Source organism: Notamacropus eugenii, chromosome 5 (assembly GCF_028372415.1).
Source record: "Notamacropus eugenii isolate mMacEug1 chromosome 5, mMacEug1.pri_v2, whole genome shotgun sequence".
Taxonomy (NCBI): domain Eukaryota; kingdom Metazoa; phylum Chordata; class Mammalia; order Diprotodontia; family Macropodidae; genus Notamacropus; species Notamacropus eugenii.
Genome location: NC_092876.1, coordinates 425,424,691 through 425,445,917, shown reverse-complemented (window position 1 = coordinate 425,445,917; position 21,227 = coordinate 425,424,691). Strand labels below are relative to the sequence as shown.

The window sequence follows — 21,227 nt, the reverse complement described above, 5'->3', positions numbered from 1 at the left end:
AAAGATAGGATTTGAACCCAGTCTTCCTTACTCTGGGGCCAGCTCATTATCCAGTCAAATATATCATGCTTCCTCTCTTTTGTGTAAATTTTGGGTGAATTTAATAAAATTTTAAATGTAAGATCTTGCACTTGGGTTAAAAAAAATTAGCTTTACAAATGCAAACATGGTAGAAGGGATGGCAAGATTGTAGTTCAACTGAAAAAAGATCTAGGAATTTTAGCAGATTGCAAGTTTCATTGAAAGTGACATAGTATAGAATAGTCAAAAAGTACAGCCTACCTCCCTTGTTGTCCTCTTACAACTACTACAGCAAAGGCTTAGAAAAGTCTAGAAAAAATTGGAAAATCCAAAGAAAAATCACAGTGAATCATTTTTCTAGTCCAGGTTCACATAGGGAGACAGGTTTTTGGATGCTGTGGTGGGGGTCCAGCCAAGAAGGCACCATACCAGACCTTCTAGCAAGAAGACTGAATTGGGGCCTGGAGCTGTGAACTAGGGCAAGAAGAGGATTAAGTTTCAACGTCTCTGGCAATGGCCAAGGAGCAGGAAAAAATGACAGCTGGCCCCTGTTACTTATACCTCAGAGCTAGGTCTCATATCTAGTGTAGACTGAGGGGGAGGACCTACGTGTAGGAGAGGTGGACCAGAGCAAGGAGCAGTTGTGGGTCTGAGGCTGCGTACAAGACAAAGAAAATAGTAAGTTAGACAAGCAAGCAACTACTGTGTGGCTGTGACTTTGGAGTGAGGTCTCTGTTCTAGTCTCCACTCTGATTTGAAGCATCTGGCTGAAAAACCAGAGCAGCCAACTCAAAGGAAGAACCTGCATTTCTGCAGTCCTGAGATCCTTGAGGAATGTAGCATTCAAGTCCTAGAGAAAGCAGAAAGAGGATCTATGAGAGTTCAAAATAGGACCAAGCAAAAGACCTAGATATTCCATCCAAAAAAGCCTAGCCCTAACCCAGAGTCACAATTCAGGAAGTAAGGTTGGAAGAAAGAGTAAACAAAAAAAGAACCTCACCATAAAGAGCTATTGCTGACAGGGATGCAGGAGAATTACTCCAAACAACATATAAACAGAACCTCAAAGCAGAAACTCAAGTTGTATACAAGTCAACTAGAATTCCTGGAAGAAATGAAGCAAAAGTTTTAAAATGATTTTATAAATTGTGCATTTAAGAGTGCATTGGAGAAGAAAACTGGAAAAGAAATGAGAACTATGGAAGAAAGGTTTGGAAAGAGAGTTTAATAGCTTAGCAGAAGCAGACTGCTTAAAAATTAGAATGAACAAAACAGAAATGAATGACTCAGAGACAACTAGAAATATTAAAACAAAGTCAAAAGATTAGAAAAAAATAGAAGAAAAGTAAATTATCTTATAGTCAAGACAGCTGACCTAGGAAACAGAACAAGGAGAGATAATTTAAGCCTCACTGGAATATGTTAAAGCCATTGCATTAAAAAAAAGTCTAGAAATCATAAAGGAAAACTACCTCTTAAAATCAGAGAGCAAATTGAAAGTTGAAAGAATTCAAAGGTCATCTCCTGAGAGAAATCTCCAAATGAAAATTCTCAGGAACATCATAGCCAAAATCCAGAGTTTCCAGATCAAAGAAAAAATGCTGCAAGCAACCAGAAAAAAAAAGCATGCTAGTATCAAACATCTACAGTTAGGCTCATATAAGATTCAGCAGGCACCATGCTAAAGGAACGGAGAACTTGGAATGTAATATTCCAAAATTCAAAAGGTATAAGGAGTTACAACCAATAATAACTTACCTAACCAAAATTAGTATAATGCTATAGGGGAAAAAAGAATCTTTAATGAAATAGAGGACTTTTCAGCATTCCTGATGAAAAGACCAGAGCTGAGTAGAAACTTTGAAATACAAACAAAAGATACAAGAGAAATAAAAAAAGGACAATATAGTTGAGCAACCAGAAAGAACTGAATGAGGAAACACTGTTTGTATTCTCATGGAAGGCAATAATATGAGTCCTCCCAAAACCTTAGGGGGTCCTAAAGAAAGTCTAATAAAACAGAAGTCCAGGTAATAGTTTTGCTATATTTTAATAATCTTAATGGAAGAAAGGGAGAAAGGAATACACTAAAGAAAAAAAGTGAAAGAAGAATGAAGGAAGTTATATCATATAATTAGGGTTTACAAGTATGAGACTATACAAAAAAGAAGAAAGGGATAGAAGAAGTAGATAACACTGGAACTTCACTTTCATCTGAACTGGTCAAAGGAGGGTAGAGTAGACCCATAAATATACACAAAACTGGGTGCAGAGATATATTTCTCACCATGGGAATAGTAGCAAATGGAGAGGGGAGGAGGAGAAATTAAAAAGGAATTTAGATTTAGGAGGCGGTAAGCAATAAGCAAAATGAAGTTTAAGCACAGAGGGTAGAAATGAGGGAAAGAAACAAAAAGTCAGGAAAGCAGAAGCAGATTGCATAAAGCAAAGAGAACTTGTACTGAACACATTCATTCTCACCAACCTCTTCTTTGTAAAGACAAGGAGGGAAGCAAAGAAAGGACACAGTATAAGAGAATAAGAGGGAGGGAAATATATAATTAATGTCTGTGATAATGATAACTGAATATGAATGGTAGAAACTCACCCATAAAATGGAAGAGCTTGGCAGAATGGAGGAGCAGGTGGAATATGTTGTTTATAAGAAATACATTTGAAATATTAAGATTCAAAAAATGGCTATAGAGAAAACCTATTATTCATCAGCTGAGGAAAAAAGGCAGCATTGGCAATAATAATAATCTCAGAGAAGGTAATAGCAAAAATAATCTTGATTAAAAGAGACAAACAAGGGAAATCACATTATGCTTAAAAGTACCATAGACAATTAATTTCAGTATTTAAGATATATGCACCAAATGGCATAGCATCTAAATACTGAATGGAAAAGTTAAATATGTTACAGGGAGAAGTAAACAGTAAAAAAAAAAGCAAAGACTACTTTTAGACTTAAATCTAGCCAAAAAATTAGCAATAATGAAGTTAAGAACCTGAATACAATTTTTGAAAAGTTAGATATGATAGACCTCTACTAATTATTGAATGGGAATTATAGGAATGTTAAGAAAGCTAAAAGCTAGAATTAAAGTGCCTGCTAAACAGATGGGCCTGGAGTCAAGAAGGCTTCAAATATGACTTCATGCGGTTACTAGTTGTGTGACCCCAGGTAAGTCACTTAATCTGCCTCAATTTCTTCAACTGTAAAATGGGGGTAACAAAAGCATCTATCTCACAATATTGTTGTAAGGATCAAATGAGATTTGTAAAAGTACTTAGCACAATGCCTTGCACATGATAAGCTCTCAGTAAATTCTCATTCCTTTTTCTTCTTCCCCACAATTAGCCAATGCTGGCAATAAATATTAAGGAAAACAAAAAGGTGTGTTTTAGTTATATCAAAAACCAGAGGAAATGAAAAGAAGAGATGTGACCACTATTCAGGGTGTATGGTATGAGGATAATTAACAAGAAAATGTAGCACTTTACAATTCTTATTTTGGTTCTCTTTTCACTTCTAAAGGAATTGATCTTGAGAAAGACTAGAACAAAAAACAGCCAACAGGGAACTGAAAATCAAAATAAGGGGATAGTAAGAAAACCTCTCCCAACAAATTCAAGCCACCAATGAGATACAAACTACATGATAGGAAGTGGGGGTGGGGAGGGAGGTGGAAGACCTGACAGATGTGATTGATGAACCACTGTGAGTGACTCTTTAAAAATCATAGAAAATGGAAATAATTGTCCCAGCCCCAGAGAACAAGTATCCTAGTTTTCATTAAAGAGAAGATGATGGAATCTGCTTACAGAACTTTAGAACACATTATTAAATAGATGGTTTGTGAATCTTGAGAAGTGATGTTTAATATGATCAGTATGACTTATCAGAAATAGGAATTGCCTGACTAACCTGAATTCCTTTTTTGACAAGATTCCAAGACTAGTAGATCTATAGAAAGCTAAAGATTTGGTATATCCGGAGTTCAGCTCAGCATTTGACAAAGTCTCTTATACTGATATGGGTGATTCAGAACTGGTTGAATGATTAGTCTTCTAATAGCCTAATCTTATAATTTGTCTGTGTCATCTTGGTGGGAGGTCTCTAATGGGGTGCCCCCAGCCTATGGTTCTGTTTTAGTTAATGGCTTTATCAGTCAGTCCATTATTATGCTCCAGGCACTGTACTAAGCACTGGGAATGCAAAGACACAAATGAACGTCTTTGGCCCCAAAGAGCTCACATCCTAATAAGCAGAACATATACAAAACAAATATAATGTTGATTTGGGAGGGAGTATGCTCATAGCTGGAAACAGTGGGAAAGGATTCAAAGTGGCCCTTGAAGTTTTGAAGAGCTGAGTCTTAAAGAAAAGTAGGGATTCCAAGAGGCAGAGGTGAGGAATGAGCAGATTCCTGCCTGGAAAAGTCAGTACGCAGATCCAGAGATGAAAATTGGGGGCCATGGATACAGAAGGCCAAGTAGGCCAGTATGGCTGGACCTTGGAATGTGAGAATGGGGTTTAATTGTCAAACAGAGAAGTTTATATTAGATCCGTGAATCATCCAGTGACTTGGATCAAGGCATAGAAGACAAATGAACTTTATTCATCAGAAAGTAAACAATGGTGAGAGGACTAGGGATAATGCCATACAAAGAACTAAGGATGTTTAGCCTGGAGAAGAGAAAAGTTAGAAAAAAACATGTCTATTCTTTTCTAGCATTTGAACAATCTGTGGAAGAGGTATTAGACTGTCTCTGAGATGTCTCTGGCAGCTCTTGCCCATGTTGCTTCACGCACCTTCACTGCAGTCTTGGTTCTGAACACGTCATACACACTTTGCATTGTGCCTATCATCCAGTGCCAACAAACTGCCAAAATGCAGAAAGGGATTGTGAATGGAAAAAGTTTAAGAAACTCTGGGCTAGAGAGCAGGGCCTGAGGTTGATTTGGAACTGTTTGAATGACCAGACCTAAAGTATAGTCATTAAAGAGCTCATTAGCAACTTGGAGAGAGTGTGTTAGTGGAATCTTTTTTGTGCTTTTTTTTAGCATCTGATAAATGACTTACATGAAGGCGCCAAGTGCATCCTTCTCAAATCTCTAGGTAATCCAAAACTGGGAGGGATAACTAACACATTGGATGACAGGATCCAAAAATCTTGCCCGACTAAAACAATGGGCTTTTCTATCCAATAAGATGAAAGTTAATAGAGATTAATGTAAACTATTACCCCTGGTTTCTAAAAAAGCAAAAAAACAACCCAATTTCACAAATACAAACTGAGAGAGGCATGGTGAAGCATCATTTTTTTCTACAAAAGATCTGAAGGCTTCAGTGGACTGACTGACTTACAAGTTCAGTATGCATTAACAATGTGATAAAGAATGGTGCTATCCTAGGTGCCTCAAAAAACTTGTGACCAGAATGAAGGAGGAGGTGTATTCATGCTCAGACCACATCTGAAGAGTGTCACATTCTATTGTGGGCATCACATTTTAGGAAAGACCAGCTGGGCACTGTGGCATGAGTATCAATTTAGAAAACTGTTGATTATAGTTGTCTTAAAAATTCTGCAGAGCAGTCGTATAGACGATGGATTAGCTTTATTCTGCCTAGTTCCGGCTTCAGGAACAAACTTAGACTGTTCTCAGTACAACTTTCTAACAGAACTATGTAGCAGAAAGAGGTTACCTCCAAAGTGGCTATGACCATGACTAGAATTTTTCAGGTAAAGATTGACAGACCACTTGTTGAGAATTTTGGGTAGATATGATAGTAAGAATTTTAAGTCAGATATGTATTGGACTAGACAAGTCTCTGCTATTTCTTCTAACACTGAGATTCTTTGCTTTTCAAGAATTTCAAATAGTACAGGTTATTAGAAGATGAAATTTCTGGAGGTGGAGAGAGGTAGGGATGAATTTGGACAGGATGTGTGTATGTTGTGTGTGTGTGTGTGTGTATGTGTGTGTATGTGTGTTTACAATATAGTGAAAAGGCCACTTTAGAATTTTACAGTTTCAAAATGTAAACAGGATTGTGTAGGTTTTCTGTTTTATTATTTCTCAACATATTCACTTAGGCATTAGCCAACAATGGTTTTTGCTTCTTTTTGTTTAACCATAGTTTCACAAAACTTTCCATGGTATTTCTGGAACTAATTAGGATACTCCTTAAAATTCATAATAGGCTGTTTGCATTTTAATGCTAAGTGTGGGTCTGTACATGCCTGGAATATTTCAGATAAAGCAACAAGGCCTTAATGTATTTCCACTCCTTTGTTTTTCCTGTAGCACGATTTAAGTTCAGCTAAAGTTCAAGTTTCTGTAGTTTCTCAAACATTTTTAAAAGTAGCTTCAAAATTTTAGATTCTCCTTCTTTAGGGAAGTTGATTGCCAACAAACTTTGATAACATACAATTTTTTTTTAAAGAGGGAATTTATAATGAAATGAAAGGTCAGAATTGGAGGAATCAAAAGAAAAGGAATCCTGGGAGGTAAAAAAGAGATTTACTTCACAGAAAGTGTCCAACTTAGATTTTCTCTGCACTTAAAATTGTATTTCTAGAGTCATTGTGTGTGTATGGGTTGGGTACTAAATGGCAGGAGAGTCTCCTGTTTCTCCGACGCCATGGCTGATACTAAACATGTGAAATGGTCTGTTTTTCAGAACAGGGTGTTTTCCCATCTGCCCTGCCTTTGAAATATATTGGCTTTGTAGCCCTGGGCAAGTCTCATAACCTTTTAATGCACTAGGAAGCTCTTAACAGTATATACAGTAACCACAGTATTGAATGATGGTCAACTAGGAAATGACCTACCTGTTCTTGTCAGTACAGTGATCCTAGACGATTCTGGAGGACTTAGGATGACAAACATTATCCATCTCCTGAGAAAAAACTGATAGAGTCTGAATGTAGATCAAAGCATACTATTTCTTTTTTTTTTTTTTTGGATTTCTTTTTGGTCTGCTTTATTTCACAATATGACTAATGTGAAAATGTGGTCTGCCCAACTGCATATGTATAACCTATATTAAATTGCTTGCATTTTCAATGAGGGGAGAAGAGAAGGAGGGAGACAGAGAATTTGGAACTCAGTTTCAAAAGATGAATGTTATGACTAATGTGAAAATATGTTTAATAGGAATGTATGTGTAAAGACTATATTAGATTGTAGGCCAGCTTGGGGAGGGAGGGGAAAAATTTAAAACTTATGGAAGGAAATGTTGAATAAGTTAACTTTAAAAAAACAAAAAAGAATGTTAAAATTGTTTTTACATATAATTGGGGGAGATAAAATATTAAGTTAAAAAAACTATTATAGAAAAAAAGACTGTAGGTTATAGAGAAGGCTCTCTCTTGCATTGGTAGAGGGAATTGTGTGCCCTGTCTCAGTGAAATTACAAATCCACTCTAACTTACCTATTCTTTACTGAATATTCTGGTCATGCATCCTAGATTCAAAGGAAGCACCTTGATGTGGCCAGAACCTCTGGAAGAAGTATCCTAGTAGCTATTATTTTGAGCTTTGGGATTTTTGCTGGTTTCTTATTTAATTCCATGGTTTCGGGTAGATAAGTACCTAATAAGCACATTTCATACTTGGTTTCTATCCAATAAAACAATGAAGGAATTCTTTAGTAACAAATTCCATTATGCCCACATATAATCTCAGCAAGAAATACCTGTGGCTGTTATGAACAACAATTTTGTTTTAACTCAGTGATGCTTTAAATAGAATTTTCTTTTCCATTGTCCAAGTTGCCTAAATAAGAAATGAATGGAAAGCTGTAAGTTGAGTTTATGTTGATCTATTGTAGTGTATTCTTGTTTCTAGGGTACGTTAAATGTCTAGTGTGACATTTTGCCATTTGTATGCTATATTGACTTATTGTATAATATATACCTTATTGATTACGGAAGGCCATCTTATTTTCATCAAAACCCCAGTTGTTAAGGTCTGTATATTTATAGGATTTCTCAGAAGTTAAACTCAATGTCATCGTTTCTCCCCACCAGAATATATTGCCATGTACACTTATGAGAGTTCTGAACAAGGCGATTTAACCTTTCAGCAAGGGGATGTGATTTTGGTTACGAAGAAAGATGGTGATTGGTGGACAGGAACGGTGGCTGACAAATCTGGAGTTTTCCCTTCTAACTATGTGAGACTTAAAGACTCAGAGGTAAATACTTATTAACAACTGCTCTTCAGACACTTTGCGTTCCTCCTGTGTAATCACTTTTAGGATTTGAAGGTGGAATCAATTATACAAAATCTTTTTCAAGAATGTTACTAAGTTTTAGAGTAAGAAAATGAAGATAGTGCTACATAATTGCTTGAGCTTATTATCTGATATATCATTGATTCCCTTAAAGGTTTTAGGAATGAGGCAAAATACACAGTCTGAATAAGGCCATCCCATAAGGGCAGCTAGATGGTGTAGTAGATAAAGTGCAGACCTGGAGTTAGGAAGACTTATCTTCCTGAGTTCAAATCCAGCCTCAGACACTTACTGTGTGACTCTAGGCAAGGCGCTTAACCCTGTTTGCCAAAATGAGCTGGAGAAATGGCAAACCACTCCAGTATGTCTGCCAAGAAAACCCCAGATGGAGTCACAGAGTTGAACCTGACCAAAATGACTCAGCAATAAGGATAATACATACAAAAATGAGGTTCGTTTTTCTTCATGATATGGAGTACATGAAGGTAAATTATAATAACACCTAATATGTCCTATTACAAAGCATTACTCATGAATGTTTTAACCTTCCCAGTGATTTTTTCAATGTCCTAGGAATATTTGTCTCTCATTATTTTGGCAATAGAGACTAGAGGTGTCAAACTGAAATAGAAACTAGGGACTATTAGACCAGTAAACCACACCCAGTAGGTACATATTAACTTAGAAAACCACATAGCAACCTTATCTATGTTTGATTGCATTTTTATCCATTTTAAATGTTTCTTAATTACATTTTAATCTTGTTTCACAGTACTTGGGAATATTACATGTGGTATATTTGACATCCCTGATGTCGATTGCTAAAACTAAATAAATAGAAATAAACGATAAATTTTTTCAAAATAAAAGTAAATAAATATATAATAAAATAAACTTGTTTAAACTTGTTTAAATCTGTCCGGTGGTGGAAGGTCTCTCACTGATCGCAATAGGGGATTGTAAAATGTATGACTGTATACATTTTGATCATGCATCCTCCTTAATAATCTACTAAATTGGCCAAAGTGCTGTTCGTTTTTTGGTTTTTGTTTTTAAAATAGAAAGCAGCTTTTCAGGAAGTATGAATTTGCTTATTAAGGTAATTCACTGCCGATAAACAGAATACTCAGGGGTTTCCTTTTCACTGGCCACTCTTTCCATCCTACATTCCATCACCGTTGTTTAACCTTGCCCTCTTGCCTCCTGCTTCCTCAGCCAATGAGCAGGAAGAGACCTTTAGACACATTGGGAAAACTGAAGCCATCTGTGACACTGCATGGGTGAAGAATATCTTTCCCTTCCCTGAGCTCATAGTGAGTTTGAAAACAAGCCAGGGAAAGACTCTAGATGTGTTTCTGTACCTATTCCTCTGTCGCACTTTTTTATAAAAAAATTTTTTTTCTTTGTCCATTACTGTGACAGCTCAACTCCCTTCTGACATTTAAGTGTTGGAAATATTTAATAGCAATATTATAAGGATAATCCGTCAAATAAACATTATTAAGCACCTACCATATGCCAAGTTGCACCTCCCCTCATAATTCCAAAGGATTCATCACAATTTGCTGTCCACCTCTGGAGAGAGAACTGCTGAACTCTGAATGAAGAGTGAAGCTTTTTTAAAACTTTATTTATTTTTCTTGATTTATTAGTATAATTATTGTTGTTGCAACATGGCTAATACGGAAATGTATTTTACATGACTTTGCAAGTATAATGGGTATCATTTCTTGCCTTGTCAATGGGTGGGGAAGGGACTAAAAGGAAGGAGAAAAATTGAAACTGGAAAGAAAATTTAAAAAACAAAAAAGTAGGTACTGTTGTACCCTCCAGAAATGACAAGAGGGAATTCAACTCTTGCTTAGGCAGAGGAGTTAGAGTCAATAAAAATCATGTAGATGCTGTTTCAAAGAAAAAACACTAGAACTACCTTCTTAAGGATGTTGGTGTGTAATGGCAAAATCAAATATTTTTTGCAAGTTTAAAAAGCAGATCTATACCTGCGAGACCAAAATGGATACAGAGTTTTACCTTGAGACTTTGCTCTTTCTCCAAGTTGAGGTAAAGGCAGTGAGTAGTATATACTGCAGTTTCCTTCAGGTTAAATAGTTAGGACATATAATAATAGCTGGCATGTAAAGCACTCTATGTGCATCATGTTCCCCTGAATAACATGAAACTCTCTGGCAGTATTCATGTTCCTTATTAAAGTTATTCATCCTCTTTCCTCCAGTCATCAGCTCTTAACCTTACTTGCACAGTGATTGTCCATTGGTACTTTTGTGGAATGTGCTGCTTGCTTGGTGAGGACGTAGCTAGTTCAGAAGATACTTAATGGATTCTGCCTTAGTTAGAAACCTTTATTCTGTTCTAGTTCTCTGAGCTAACGATGATCCTTTTCTTTCCTTGGAATTTTGCTCCTCAGAACTTAAGTACTTTGTTATATACACAGTCAGGGCTATTGGTATACATATAAATTTGTTTGTTAACAAAATGTTAAATTTTAGACCCAAGGTACTTAATAAAGATTTATTGAAATAATCAATTTTAGTCATTCACAATAATGGGCACAAAACACTGAAAGCCCAATAAGAAGTTACAGCGTTTGCCAAAAAGATACATACTTACTTCTTTTTATTTCTCACTTTTTTATCTTAATTGAGTTATCAAAGGACTTCTGAATTGTACTTTTTTTCCCATGCTAAATTGATTTTGAGGTATGGCTTTAAGGGTGGCAACAACACAAAAGAAACTAATTTTGTTTTAGTGAGCACTAGCTCTTGGCTCCCACTAGTCTGTAGCTATCTATAGAATGGAAAAGAAGTTGAACACTGAGTCTTTTTTTCCACTATATGGGAGTAGACTTTTCTCTTTCCTCATCTTACAATAACTTGCATTAAAAATGCAATGTTTAGATTCACATGGGTGGACAAGCTGAGGGCTCGAGACCATAGGTGGTCCTCTAGGTCCTCAAGTATGGCCCTTTGACTGAAACTCAGTCAACCTGAGGACCTAGAGGGCCACATGTGGCCTCAAGGTTGCAGGTTCCCCACCCCTGAAACTATTGCAAAATGATATTATTCTTTGCGATATTACATCCACAACTCAGTCTCTAGAATCAAGGTTTCTTCTTTCATCATATGTTTAATAACGTGAATCCCACTATAACTTCATGGAGTTAAAAAGGGGCACAGTATGTTTAAAATCTGTCAAAAATGAATGATTCTTTAGTTTTTTGTTTTTTTTTTTTTAATATTGGTAGAGGGAATTTCCTCACTATACCAATGAAATTATTGGTTTGGTTTAAACTTACTACCTCCTCCCTGCCCTGTGAAAAAAATATTGGGGTGAAGATGGTACCTGTATGAGGGTTTATGTAAAAATTATCTTTCCTTCTGTTTTAGGCCCCTGGGACGACTGGGAAAGCAGGGAGTTTAGGAAAGAAACCTGGTAAGTTGCAAGTCTCAGTGTTTATTTTGAAATATTTTAAATATATGTGTTAATTAATACCAGTCATATTAATTAAGACAAAAAGTTTAGAAGAACAAAAGAAACTTTTCCTGAGACATTTCCTTGTCCATCTCTGTTTTCCAGGGATATATAAGAGTTGTTTATGTAGTTAAGAAAAGTTGGCATTGTGCCATAATCACAGTAAATCAAAGTAAAATGGCAGTAGGTATAAAAGAGTTTGGTCTAATTTAGCTCTCCTATGATAGTAAGGAAATATATAACTTCAGGATGATGAAAAGGATATTATGGGACTACCAGATTGCTGGTGCCTGGCAGTTTCACAGGCACACGCATTTCTTGGGAGGATGTTGCAGACTTGGTTATGCTCATCCAACAGTTAATACACACAACGGAAAAGAGTACTGTCGCATAACTGTCATAAGGATGGGTTGTAAGGGAGAGCAGGTTCATTTCAGAGACATCAGGTAATTTCTCTCACATCCATTGAAAGTACAAGATTACAGCAATTTCTCTGTCTTTACTTGGCTTTTAGTTGGTGTGAATCATCCTTTTGGAAGTAAAAATATTACAGATGATTCTTGAGAGAACAAGCATACCACCGTACTTGAAAGACTTTTTACAACACACATTTATCTCAAATGACATATTTTGATGTTCCATTGAGTGACTATTGACGAAAGATTATTCGTTGCTGGGAGAGAGAATATTTTCTCTGAGGCTTACAGTTCTTGCACAGCAAGGAGAAAATAGATAATCGGTCACCATGGGTTTTCACTTGAGCTCCAGAAATTTGGCTGAGAGCATTGAGGGCAAATAAGCTTTATGTCAAAGTTCAGCCCTGCTGGGAATAATTGAATGATTCTAAAGTGTCTCGGTGCTTTTATATTTGATGCCCAGATGAGTTTAAGCTTTCATTGAAAACCTACCTTGGGTTAGTGAGCTAGGACTAGCTTGTATGCATCTTGAGAAAACAAAGAGAGAAGCAGAGTTGGTGGCAGATTGCTTCCTGCATGTGCCAGCTTCATTTAAGAAAGAGAACATTGGAAGCCAAATAGGTCACCACTTTGGATTTTGTCCATCCTAAACAACTGTTCTAATCTTGAGACTCTCTAAGCACCAAGAAGAATCATCTATACTTTTATTCAGTTTTACAATGGTATGAACATTTCTATGGGGGCAGCTTAACCTGTAAATGTAAAATGGGAAATGATGGAAAGTGTGATCATTCCTCCTAAGTTTGAGTAGGGAAGGAGGAAATTCTACCATTGGCCCAGGACATTTTTCTGGCAGAATTCAGTCCAAAGGAGATAGGGAAATAGACAAGTTTGTTGTGAATTTCTTCTGGAGGCTCAGAGAAGGATTATAGATATGCCAGTGTTCACTGGAGGGAAGATTATGTTTTTTATCTCTAAACCTGTAATGCCAGTAGAGATTGATTTTCAGAACTGTTCTGTTATACTCTTGGAATTTTTCCTTTGAGATTTTAACATTCAGGAGAAGTATAGAACTATTTCCCTTTTGTATGTGTGTACTAAATTGATAACTGCACATAAAATGCTTTTTTAACTTTTGGCTGCTTCCCACCTGAATCCCCCAAAGTCAGAAGGCTGTTTATACCTTCACAGACTGCAAATTGATTAGTGGAAAAATGTTTTCCCTGAAGAAAAGGATCATTAGTAGTAGCAGGGGATACTGAAAATTCAGATTTTAAAACCAGCTTTTAAAAATTGAGTCGGTTTTGTAAGAAAAACATAATTTCTCTCTCTTAATAGATTAAAAAAATGAAAAGCTCTCCTTATCTCATATAAAATAGAATCATAAGACTATGACAGGACCTTAGGAAGTGAGGTGAATCTCCCTACCTGACTAGCACATGAAGGGATAATGACCATGGAACTTTTCCCATTGCTTTGATGTTAAACCAACCTAACAAATTAGTTTTTGATGCTAGTTATGGACAAAAGCTATGGACAAAGTTATGGCTTTGGATGAGCCAAAGGTGGTGTTAGATTTACTCCAGTGAGTCACTCATTTTTGTTTTGATTTTCAGAAATTGCCCAAGTTATCGCATCTTATACTGCTACTGGCCCTGAACAACTTACCCTGGCACCTGGACAACTAATTTTAATCCGAAAGAAGAATCCAGGAGGATGGTGGGAAGGAGAACTTCAAGTTAGTTCCTATATAATTTGTGTAAAACATCATGTTCTAATTCTAACACAAAAAATGCCAAAGAGAGAACATTACCAAGTGTATGTTCTCCTTCAAATGCCCATACATTTTAAAGATGGAACTTCTGAGCTCCAAAGTGGGAAGCCACCTTTCCAAACATTTCAGAGTCAAATCACCCTGTAGTCTGAGCAGCTCGTATGCTTCGTCTCTCCTAACCCTGAAAGACTCAGGACTATCCCAGGCAGAAATATGAAGTCAGCAAAGTTTTTCTTTGGAGGCACACTGCTATGCGTTTCCTTCCTCCTCTTTGTGGTGGGGTAGAAAGATTCCTCAATTTGAAATCCAAATACGTTAGATTAAATAGCCTTAGCTCTTCTGCTTTTTGACTGTGTAAGGTTGGATGAGTCACTTAACCTCTCACTTTTATCTTGGTTTCGTTTCCTTTAAAATGGGGACAATACTTCTTTATAGTGCAACTTTGAATTGAAATAATGAAAATGAGATAAATTTCCTATGAAAAATGAGACCAATGAAATATGAAAAAATTAAATAATGTATGGGAAATTTTGTATATTCCTTGAACCACATAGAAATGTTAGCTTTTATTATAATTATTAGTCATTATAACTACTACTGCTTTTTTCCTTTCATGCTCCTCCTAAGATGTCCTATTTTGCTTTAAAACATACACACACACACACACACACACACACACACACACACACTTTCCATCTCTTTTTTTCAATGTGTCAAACACAAAGACGAAGACAAATTCAATTCCAGTACCTACTACATATAAGGCGCTGTGTTGAATGCTGATAAGAATATCAGAGATGAATATGACAAGGTTCCTGTGCTTATGGAACATCTCTTTGAGAACAATAAAATAAGGCATGTATAAAAACAACTTTATTACAAGTAGAGTATGAAAGCATGAAAGAGGGGGTACAAACATAGCATAGAGTATTATGAGGAAGACCACTGTGTTAGCTTTCCAGCCTTGCTTGAATAGCGTTCAAATTCTAGTCACACAGCATAGGAAATTACTTTGATGAGAGAGACTTTACGCTTATAGAACACAGTAGGAGATACAGAACAAGTTTCAACCAGCATTACTGTCACCCTGAACATCCCTGGATCACCCCAGACCTGTGATTCCTGATTATGGGAGACCTGATGTGGCTTGTCATTATATGTCCCTGGGAATGTAAAATGGAGTTCCGAGTGATTCAAAACCTCCTTCATAGGGAGAAATTTTTATACTCCTAAGGAAGACTGTATGGAAAAGTACTCATAGTAAACTCATGACCCCGACTGGAGACTTCATCAGTATCTCACCTTGTGATGTGTATGGCCTTGTGAAATATCCCTGGGGAAATTATGTCCTGGTGTTATCTGTTTGCTGTATCTCTGAGGGGAGGCAGGAGCTAGGAGAAGTTGACATCTGGGAAACGGAAATAAGCAAAAAGCAAAACTTAAGATGTACCTTATCTCTGGGAGTTAATGAGACTGGGGAAGGGCTGAAGGGGATATTATTGGCAGCCTAGGACAAAGGGAATGTGCCTTTCATACCAGTGACTTATGGAATAAGTACAGGACTTAAGCCTTTTGAGTCAACCGGTAATCTACTGATGTTTTCTGCCATTCACTCCTTTGGTATCTTACACCTGCCTCCATCAGTCAACAAAGATTTCTTTTAACATGTTTGCACCAGGGAATCTGTCAGGTGGTGGTAAGACAGACGAGAATGAAAAATTCCAGTTCCTGTACCAGAGAGAGAACGTGTGTGTGTGTGTGTGTGTGTGTGTGTGTGTGTGTGTGTGTGCAAGCATTTATAAAATATGTGCAAGGTAAAATTTTATTTGGGGGGAGAGGGATGGCACCTATAGCTGGGAACAGTTTAACTTATAAATAATGCTGAAAAATTCCTTAGCTTAAGGATGTATAAAGCTACATTTTCTGTTGGTAGCATTCAGGACACAACTGGGCTCACTCAGTCATTGTGGCCCTGAAGTCTAAGCCAAAAGTGGTCCATCATCCCAATTATGCCTTTGATAGCTGATCCTAGTGGTACAAAGAATGGGACTCATGGTTGAGGGTTGAGTAATCCCAATGGAACTAGGATGAGACACTCAAAGAAAGGCTACTCTATCTCTAGCCTGAAGGGTTATAAGAGAAAATTCTGTTAATAAAAAAAACAAGAAGGAAGAGTGAAAAAAAAGAAAGATAATTATGGGATTTTTTGAGTTATTCAAAATTTTAAGAATTTTGGAGTTATTGTTAGGGATACATTTCTTCTGTCCTCAAGGGTGTGCCAATGTTTAACACCTGGCCAGACACATTTTTAAGTTTAATCTAAATTGTAAACATTTTCTCTATGTTTACATGTTTCTCTATGTTTCTCTTTGTTTAAGTCTAAACAATCAACAATAAACCAAAGCTTGATTTGTAGTATTTGCCAATTTCAAGGTGTAAATGCTCACACTGGAATGTTAACATCTGAGTCAATTCCAGCTGGCTTCAGCACACCTCTCTGCCTGTCTTCTACTTCTTGTTGCCAAGGATTCCCATGCTATGGATGTTTTAGAAATATTCTTTTCTTCTGGATTATCTTTTCCAGTTTTAATTCAGACTTGCAAACTTTCTACTTTCTATAAACAAATTAGATAACCACCCAAAAGAATACTATAGATCAGTAGACTTTACTGGGGAAAAGTGAAAGACGGGCTGTCTTATGGTGCCATTTATTGTGTTCTGCCAGATTTGGACCTACAAAGTATAGACTAACCTTGAATTGTTTTATTGGACCTAGTTTCTTTTGATCCTGAGTAAAATTTCTTTTCAAAATTGTCAGAAAAGTCCTGTCACTACCACCTTTGTGAGTCTGGTCCTCCGGTCTCCCTTTGTTCCTCTGTGTTGGCCTAGTGCTGATTCAACATTTAGACATGTTAAAAAGGACAGTTTTTATGGCTTCGGTATGTCTTTCATCAACATTTCAGTAAGTTACCTGTTCACATTTCTCCTTCATTGGTGGGATGTTGATGCTTTAGCAGGTTCTCCATATCACTAATAATTTCTAATGTCAATTTGATCTTCTAGTTTAGTATGGCTACTTATCAGGCATCTAATCTAGTTTGTAATCCCCCAAATCAAAAGAGAAACACAGTCTGAAATAAGAAGCAACTCTAGTCCTAGTAGGTTGCATCATACATAGGAAATCCCACTGTTTATGATTATACATGGCAAGAAATGTCAAACTGTCCGGGTAAATATTATGTAGTGGTTAATTATCATGTCATTCCATCAATTTAGCAAGTGTCTGGTTAATTTCTCGTTGTATTAATTAGGAGACAATCCACCCTTTGTACCTATTGAGCTCTTGCTGCCACAGTCACACTTCCATTTCTTTTCTTCCCTTCTTGAATACCTATTCTCACATCTCATTTATAATCCAATAGCTAACAAAATATAAGTTGGACAAATTATCATCAACAAGAAAAGTAAATAAAAGTCCTTGTGGCATAGAGAGCTAGCCTGGAAATCAGGAAGATGTTAATGTGGCATAGAGAGTTAGCCTGGAGATCAGGAAGATGTTAATGTGGCATGGAGAGCTAGCCTGGAGATCAGGAAGATGTTAATGTGGCATGGAGAGCTAGCCTGGAGATCAGGAAGATGTTAATGTGGCATGGAGAGCTAGCCTGGAGATCAGGAAGATGTTAATGTGGCATGGAGAGCTAGCCTGGAGATCAGGAAGATGTTAATGTGGCATCGAGAGCTAGCCTGGAGATCAGGAAGATGTTAATGTGGCATGGAGAGCTAGCCTGGAGATCAGGAAGATGTTAATGTGGCATGGAGAGCTAGCCTGGAAATCAGGAAGACTTGAGTTCAAATGAAGCCTCTGGACAAGCCGTTTCTTATACCAGTGAAATCACAGGTCAGGTTAAAAAAAATGCATTATGGAATATGTTAATCTAAAAGCAGATAGAAAAACTTAAATCAAAACTATTAAATCTATAAATGCGATGTTCTGACCATCCATACCCAGGAAGGAGGATATATACTTTCCTGTGTAAGTTATCCAGAAAATCCAAGTATTAGTCAATTTGCATTCATATTTTCTACAAAATGAATCACAAAATTCAGTCTACAAGGCAAGCAGTTTGTTTTAGATTAAAAGCTCACCATTTTTTCACTTTTATTGCTGAAGCCAATTATTCCAAATACTGTGTATTACTGTGCTTCTCCGTTCACTGTATTACCCAGATGTCAATCAATCAATCTCTCTCTCACACACACATGCACACGCACATGCACATGCACATGCACACACACTCACACAGTCTTCAAAGCCAGGCTTCTGCAATTTAACTTACCTTAAGGGCCCCAGACAAGGGAAGGCCACTTTCCTGAACTATCAGAAAGGGAAATCTGTACAACACCAGGAGGCATCTGCTGTTATTGCCAGACAGCGAGTAAAAGGCTCTAGCAGACCTGAACTGTGAAATACCTGCCTACTCCTTCTGGTCAAACTAGATTACATTGATCCTGGTCATGTAACCTCCAGCGTGGCCCAAGGCTGTTTCTCACTTCTACTTCCAAGGATGATAAAACTTCCTCTTAAAAGATCTGCCAATGAATAAATCAGTTTGGAATGAGTAGCATTTAGCTGCTATATACAAACAGAAAGCAACCTCTATAATGAGTTTATGTGACTCACGGGGGACCATAGTTTATATCCGAGAAGAAACTATCCCATTTTATAATAAAAAGTTATCTCCCCCCTTACTCCCAACACACACTCTGACTCATTTAGGCATTGTAGCCATATTGAGTACAGATAGGTAGGGAAGGGGCAGGATCTTCTTCCTCTTACCCATACTGCTAAGGGAAACCAGTATGTTGCCTAATATTAAGAAGGGCCAAAGATACCTTATTGCTGTATGGTTTTTCTGGCTATATTGGCAGCTCCAGGTAGATAAGTACCATGTGATTTATATCTTTTCATTGACCATAGTGCCTAGTATAGTGGTAGGCATATACTAGGTGCTCAGTAAATACTTGTTGTGGAATTTAATTGAATTTGAAGAAAGAAGGGATGATATTGGAAAATATGAATGTAATCAATGGAAATTTTTACAGCTAAGGAATTGTAAATTAAATGTAGAGGATTAGACTAGATATGTCCAAATGTACTAACAGAGTGTAGTACTTTTATGCTAGGCACAGGCTACCCTCCTAACCCTTGTTAACATAGACCTGGGAAATCCAGAATATGATTAGAAGGTGTTAATGATGTTGTTTAACTATAAAAATACATCCAAACCAAGATTTTAATATGCATGGATTAAGTGTGAATGCCTCTCTGATTGCTGAAGAAGAGAAGTCTATTGATAGAGCAGATATACTGGACACACCTCCCACAGCATTAATTAGCAGAGCCCTGGATGAATTTCAGTAGTTTAAGCTGGAGACCACCAAGACATTTCCAAAACAGGGCTGCTTATGGAGAAGATCCTTTCAGGAAGAAGGAATTTCTCTCCTCCCTTCACCTACTGGCCACATTGCTTTGAAGAGGAACTAGTAGAATAGAAGAAGACTCTGCATTCAATGGGGAGCAGAAGAGATAAATGTTCCAGACTGTCAAAGATATAGAGCGATAGTCACCAGAGGGAGGAAGAAATTTTTTAAAAGCATGACCTGTGGTAATAGAGAATTGGAGTGTGGAGGGGAGCTGAACCTAGGAATCTAGTGTTAAAACGCTACAAGGCATGAAAGAACTTCTAAACCCAGATACCAGAGACTGATTTACCTTTATCCCACATATATCCTACACATTTCACTGCCATAATACCCTAAGTTTGAGCCCACTGTTCCCATGGATGATATGCATATTTCTGAGAGAGTTTATCGGGGCAGTATTTTGTAGTTTTCTTACTGCTTCATAAATAGTGCTCTTACTATTTCCGCTGTAAGTGCCTTTCCCAAGGGGTTAATTGTCTGTTGGCTGACTGTTAAAGGAAAGAACACTTATGGGGACTTATGAATTATAGTGTTAAGAATGTAGTCCCATATACTTTCCCCTTTGAAACTGAGGTAGCAGCTACCTTGGATCTTGGGATCCATCTCATGAGTACAAATGCAAATTGCAAGAATTCCAGAGAAATGCTTGTATACAGAGAGATTTGTGACATGTACAGCACACATGTTGTGCTTAGAATATTTTTAATGGGCCTGTGATTTTATTGATGTCAACAACTTCTGGTGAGGAAATTTCCTCAACCAAAGCAAACTAGTGATTTCTCTGGAACATACAATCTTGGAAAGCTGCCCGGAGCACTGAGATGTTAAGTGACTTGCCCAGCACACACAGGCAGTATGTGTCCAAGGCTTTGTTCACTATCCAGTGCATCATGTTTCTGCTTAGAGAATATTAAGGCTTGTGTTAAACTGCCTCAAGTTGTATGTTCCAGAGAAATTGCTAGTCTGCTTAGGTTGAGAGAATTTCTTCACCAGGAGTTCTCAACATCAACGAAATTACAGGCCCGTTAAAAAAAAATTTAAAGCATGTTATATACATATAACAAATCTCTCTGTACATAAATATCTCTCATGGGATGGATCCCAAGGGATTAGCCAGTAAATCACTTGATTATCTGAAACAAATGACTCCGGGAACAAAATGACAATCATAGTAGTAGAATATACTTAGAACACATTTGAAGGTTTACAAAGCATTTTCCTTACAGCAATCCCATAAGATAAATGGTATTATAATCTCAACGGAAACTGAGATTTAGATGTTAAGATATTTGCCCAAGGTTATATAGCTCATTAGAGGTCAGACAGTATTTCAAACCCAGGTCTTCTGACTTGAGGTTCAGTGGCTCTTTTCAGTAGAAACATTCAATCAACAAGCAAACTTTTACTAAGTGCTTATTGTGTGCCATGCACTGTGCTAAGTACTAGGCATACAAAGAAAGACAAAAACAGCATGCAACACTAATTTTAGAGGAGGCTTTACTTCTTATTTTTCAGCCACCTCAATGTTTCTGAATTCAGAATGGAAATTATCCATGCAATGAATTCAAATCATATCTATATTAGCTACTTCGTAATTTAATCAATGAAAGATTGATCCAAATAACTAAAAATCAGAACAAATCAAAAAAATCAAATCAAAACAATTTTGAGGTTCTTAGACCCCCAAAATTAGTAAAGGTAATAGTAGATATTAATAGCCAGTGTTGCCTAATCAGTGGGAAAGCAGGCACACTGATGGATTGTTGGTGAAACTGTGTAGTGGTTCAACCATTC

General features: G+C 37.0%; 1 protein-coding gene across 17 annotated transcripts in view; it reads left to right on the top strand.

The window, feature by feature from the left end:
- ITSN1 (intersectin 1) overlaps nt 1-21,227 on the top strand; it is a 279,156-nt gene that overhangs the window by 178,727 nt on the left and 79,202 nt on the right. For all 17 annotated transcript variants that reach the window (XR_011968537.1, XM_072616851.1, XM_072616849.1 and 14 more), the window contains 3 exons: nt 8,065-8,231; nt 11,675-11,720; nt 13,792-13,913. Coding sequence is in view for 16 of the 17 variants with exons in the window: in XM_072616851.1 (XP_072472952.1) it covers nt 8,065-8,231; nt 11,675-11,720; nt 13,792-13,913 (335 nt within the window). In the remaining variant the exon portion in view is untranslated. The remainder of the gene's footprint in view (nt 1-8,064; nt 8,232-11,674; nt 11,721-13,791; nt 13,914-21,227) is intronic.